This window comes from Euprymna scolopes, chromosome 36 (assembly GCF_053919585.1).
Source record: "Euprymna scolopes isolate OS-2025 chromosome 36, ASM5391958v1, whole genome shotgun sequence".
Lineage (NCBI taxonomy): Eukaryota > Metazoa > Mollusca > Cephalopoda > Sepiida > Sepiolidae > Euprymna > Euprymna scolopes.
The window spans coordinates 52986019-52991574 of NC_136517.1; the positions used below are offsets into that span (position 1 = coordinate 52986019).

A 5556-nucleotide genomic window follows, 5' to 3' on the forward strand; every position below is an offset into this window, starting at 1 on the left:
TATTATATATATATATATTATACATATATATTATATACATATATATTATATACATATATATTATAGATATATATTATATACATATATATTATAGATATATATTATATACATATATATTATATACATATATATTATATATATTATATACATATATATTATATACATATATATTATATATTATATACATATATATTATATGCATATATATTATATACATATATATAGTATATACATATATATAGTATATGCATATGTATTATATACATAAATAGTATATACATAAATTGTTTAAAGTCAACAGTGTGGTTATGTTGCAAAAGCAAAAGTAGTTAAATTTATTTCAAATAAACCGCGCCGGAGACTTCTTGAATCTGCGCTTATCGCAATTTCAAGCACTATTAAACAACGTGGAGGTTTCTATAACATAGCGCCACTAATAAGTAAACTTTTATTAAAAGAACATTATTTAACTGTGGACACAGGTTAACTTTCTCACACCATTCAACACCCCCTGTAATAATTACCACATAATCTCAATCAATAAATTACATAAAAAACACTCATTTCATTTCTGTTACAAACTTATATTTGAATTTCAACAGATATATCTTTTTTTGCGTTCATAGTTTTAAAATTACATTAACGACTGTATGACGTCTCTAAAATTTCCTTTTCTTTAACAGCGCTAGCCCTCCCCCTCCTTTTTTGAATTTCCAATATCATTTTTCCGTTTCTCTGAAATAGAACTGCGTCACACTGTGCACGTGAAACATTTTAAAATATTTTGTACTGGTATATTTTTTGGTTTCTTAATCTCATTCATCCAGAGGAAGTCTCGAAATAAAGACGAAACGTTGATGAACACATTTTTATTTTCTCTATTTTGTCGGAATACTATTTCCATTATTTTCATCACATATATATATATATATATATATATATATATATATATATATATATATATATATATATATATATATATATATATGCCGTAAGTCGAAGGCATAATAATACATACCAACACTACAGCTTTAGAACATGTTGTGCAAAACAAAATCAACAAAATAATTCTTGAATAAGAACGAAATCTTGTGTTATAAAAAGAATAAATTCTTTATTTCATGATTTTCTGAAAAAAAAAAAAAAACAATAAAACAATAAAGACAATAACTATTAGTACAATAGGGTTGGTGTCTTAGAATTCAAAATAGGTCGATAAAGTTTCTTTAGCTTTTTATTCAGAGATTTTTTTACATATTTAATAAGCACTCGGGAATCTCCAAATATTTTCTTTGTTATGAAAATCCAAACTTTTAAGACTTTGGAGTTTGGCAGAGTTGTATGTATATACACGTTAGAATTTTTTTTCTTCTTTTCAAACAAAAATGTGACAATTTATTCTGTGTTCAAGTGAATTTTTTTTTCTGAACATAAGGAGCTTATTATTTATCTTCTTTTTTTTTAGACTTGATGAATCAGAATACTGGACTTATGTTTGAAAATATGAAGTTCTGGGAATAAGCTGACCTAAGGACCCTTGCAAAAGGATTCTCCTATAGATTTCTCTCGGAATTAGCAAACAACCTATTCTACAAATGTATACATACATAATACATACATACATACATACATAGATACATACATACACACGTATACATTTATATGTGTATATGCGCTTGGTTAATATTTGAAGTTGATTTGCTACAGTGTATTCTGTATTAAGCTGGGGTTTGTGCAAACAAAACTAATAAATTTGTTTTTAGTAATATTACCTGTTTAAAGCAATACCGCCAACAAATAAAGCATATAATACGTATGTTAAATAAATGTATATATGTACAATATGTATATATATATATATATATATATATATATATATATATATATATGTGTGTGTGTGTGTGTGTGTGTGTGTACTATATATACGTACTATATATGTATATATATTCTTTTCTTAAAACAACATACTATATATATATGTACTATATATGTATATGCACTATATATATGTACTATGTATATATATGTACTATATATATATATATATCGATGTACTATATATATATATGTACATATATATATATAATGCATATATATAGTACATATATATGCATTATATATATGTATTATATATGTATGTACTATATATATATATATATATATCAATGTACTATAAATATGTACTATATATGTACTATATATGTAATATGTATATATATGTATTATATATATATGTACTATATATATGTGCTATATATATGTACTATATATATGTACTATATATGTACTATATCTATATACAATATAACATAACATATATATTATAGATAGAAATACACATATAAATATACACCTAATTAATGTTTCTCTATATATATATTTAATAAAATACTTGCACTTTTACATGGTTTCAAAACAGCTTTGTTTATTTTTTAAGATTTTAGTTTATTAACGGTCCTTCTAAAGAACTTTCGGTTTTGAACCATGAAAAGGTGCAAATATTTTATTTAAAAAAAATTCGAATTATTTATTTAAAGAATATATTTGTGCTAGTGTTGTTTGTGTTGGTGTTGTTTGCGCTGGGGTTGCTTAAGCTGGTGTTGTTTGTGCTAGTGTCGTTCGTGCTAGTGTCGTTTGTGTTGGTGTTTTTTGTGCTGGTGTTGTTTGTGTTGATGCTGTTTGTGCTGGCGTTGTTTGTGTTGGTGTTGTTTGTGCTGGTGTTGTTTGTGCTATTATCGTTTGTGCTAGTGTTGTTTGTGCTGGTGTTGTTTGTGCTAGTGTTGTTTGTGCTGGTGTTGTTTGTGCTAGTGTTGTTTGTTCTAGTGTCGTTTGTGCTAGTGTTGTTTGTGATAGTGTCGTTTGTGATAGTATTGTTTGTGATAGTGTTGTTTGTGATAGTGTCGTTTATGCTGGTGTCGTTTGTGCTAGTGTTTTTTGTGATGGTGTCGTTTGTGCTAGTGTCGTTTATGCTGGTGTCGTTTTTGCTAGTGTTGTTTGTGATAGTGTCGTTTGTGCTAGTGTTGTTAGTGATAGTGTCGTTTGTGCTGGTGTTGCTTGTGCTAGTGTTTTTTCTGCTAGTGTTGTTTGTGATAGTATTGTTTGTGATAGTGTCGTTTGTGATAGTGTCGTTTGTGCTTGTGTTGTTTGTGCTAGTGTTGTTTGTGATAGTGTTGTTTGTGATAGTGTTGTTTGTGATAGTGTCGTTTGCGCTAGTGTCGTTTGTGCTGGTGTTGTTTGTGCTAGTGTTGTTTGTGATAGTGTTGTTTGTGCTAGTGTTGTTTGTGATAGTGTCGTTTGTGCTAGTGTCGTTTGTGCTGGTGTTGTTTGTGCTAGTGTTGTTTGTGATAGTGTCGTTTGTGATAGTGTTGTTTGTGATAGTGTCGTTTGTGCTGGTGTTGTTTGTGCTAGTGTTGTTTGTGCTAGTGTTGTTTGTGCTAGTGTTGTTTGTGATAGTGTTGTTTGTGATAGTGTCGTTTGTGATAGTGTCGTTTGTGATAGTGTCGTTTGTGCTGGTGTCGTTTGTGCTAGTGTTTTTTCTGCTAGTGTTGTTTGTGATAGTATTGTTTGTGATAGTGTCGTTTGTGATAGTGTCGTTTGTGATAGTGTCGTTTGTGCTGGTGTTGTTTGTGCTAGTGTTGTTTGTGATAGTGTCGTTTGTGATAGTGTTGTTTGTGATAGTGTCGTTTGTGCTAGTGTCGTTTGTGCTGGTGTTGTTTGTGCTAGTGTTGTTTGTGATAGTGTTGTTTGTGCTAGTGTTGTTTGTGATAGTGTCGTTTGTGCTGGTGTCGTTTGTGCTAGTGTTGTTTGTGATAGTGTCGTTTGTGCTAGTGTTGTTTGTGATAGTGTCGTTTGTGCTGGTGTTATTTGTGATAGTGTCGTTTGTGCTAGTGTTGTTTGTGATAGTGTTGTTTGTGATGGTGTCGTTTGTGCTAGTGTCGTTTGTGCTGGTGTCGTTTGTGCTAGTGTTGTTTGTGATGGTGTCGTTTGTGCTTGTATCGTTTGTGCTGGTGTCGTTATTGCTAGTGTTGTTTGTGATAGTGTCGTTTGTGCTAGTATTGTTTGTGATAGTGTCGTTTGTGCTGGTGTTATTTGTGATAGTGTCGTTTGTGCTAGTGTTGTTTGTGATAGTGTCGTTTGTGCTAGTATCGTTTGTGCTGGTGTCGTTTGTGCTAGTGTTGTTTGTGAAAGTGTCGTTTGTGCTAGTGTTGTTTGTGATAGTGTCGTTTGTGCTGGTGTTATTTGTGATAGTGTCGTTTGTGCTAGTGTTGTTTGTGATAGTGTTGTTTGTGATGGTGTCGTTTGTGCTAGTATCGTTTGTGCTGGTGTCGTTTGTGCTAGTGTTGTTTGTGATAGTGTCGTTTGTGCTAGTGTTGTTTGTGATAGTGTCGTTTGTGCTGGTGTCGTTTGTGCTAGTGTTGTTTGTGATGGTGTCGTTGGTGCTAGTGTCGTTTGTGCTGGTGTCGTTTGTGCTAGTGTCGTTTGTGATGGTGTCGTTTGTGCTGGTGTTGTTTGTGCTGGTGTACTTTGTGCTGGTGTTGTTTGTGATAGTGTCGTTTGTGATGGTGTCGTTTGTGATGGTGTCGTTTGTGCTAGTGTCATTTGTGCTGGTGTGGTTTTTGCTAGTGTCATTTGTGCTGATGTGGTTTTTGCTATTGTCGTTTGTGCTAGTGTCGTTTGTGCTGGTGTTGTTTTTGCTGGTGTTGTTTGTGATAGTGTCGTTTGTGATGGTGTCGTTTGTGCTGGTGTTGTTTGTGATGGTGTCATTTGTGCTGGTGTCGTTTTTGCTAGTGTCATTTGTGCTGGTGTGGTTTTTGCTATTGTCGTTTGTGCTAGTGTTGTTTGTGATGGTGTCGTTTGTGCTGGTGTTGTTTGTGCTAGTGTCATTTGTGCTGGTGTTGTTTGTGCTAGTGTCATTTGTGCTGGCGTCGTTTGTGCTAGTCTCATTTGTGCTGGTGTCGTTTGTGCTATTGTCGTTTTTGCTAGTGTCGTTTGTGCTGGTGTCGTTTGTGCTGGTGTCGTTTGTGCTGTGTTGTTTGTGCTAGTGTCGTTTGTGCTGGTGTCACGCGCCTAAAAACGTTTACAATTAAGAGTTCTTCCCAACAATCCCGCGTGGGAACAGACATTTTACTTTTAAAAGACCTACTTTCTCAATGATGGAAATTTTACTATCCGAAATTAGTTAGAAATTAATAAGATGCAATTCAATTATAAAGGGGAAAAATATGTTTTTAAAAATAAAATAAGTTTTTAAATAAAATATTTGCACTTTGATGTGGTTTAAAAACAAATTGTCTGTATTTTTTAAAAGTTTTTACACACGCACACAGACACACACACACACACACACACACATATATATATATATATATATTACACATATAACTGCACATATAAATATATATGATTACTTTATCTAATCACATAAATTAATATCCAAAGATATAATTTTATACGTAAATTATTCAGTATTTACTTCAACAGTGCTCAATACATAGGTAAAGCTCGGTAGTACGTTATGAAAATATACATATATTTTCATAACTTAATATATATATA

At 31.9% G+C, this 5556-nt stretch overlaps 1 protein-coding gene across 1 annotated transcript in view; it reads right to left on the reverse strand.

The window, feature by feature from the left end:
* Positions 1-1087: 1087 nt before the first annotated feature.
* The window catches only part of LOC145260240 (uncharacterized), a 9945-nt gene continuing 5476 nt past the window's right edge, over positions 1088-5556 (reverse strand). The window contains exon 2 of the mRNA XM_080118066.1: positions 1088-5038. Within this exon, the coding sequence (XP_079974192.1) occupies positions 2528-5038 (2511 nt within the window). The 3' untranslated portion in view covers positions 1088-2527. The remainder of the gene's footprint in view (positions 5039-5556) is intronic.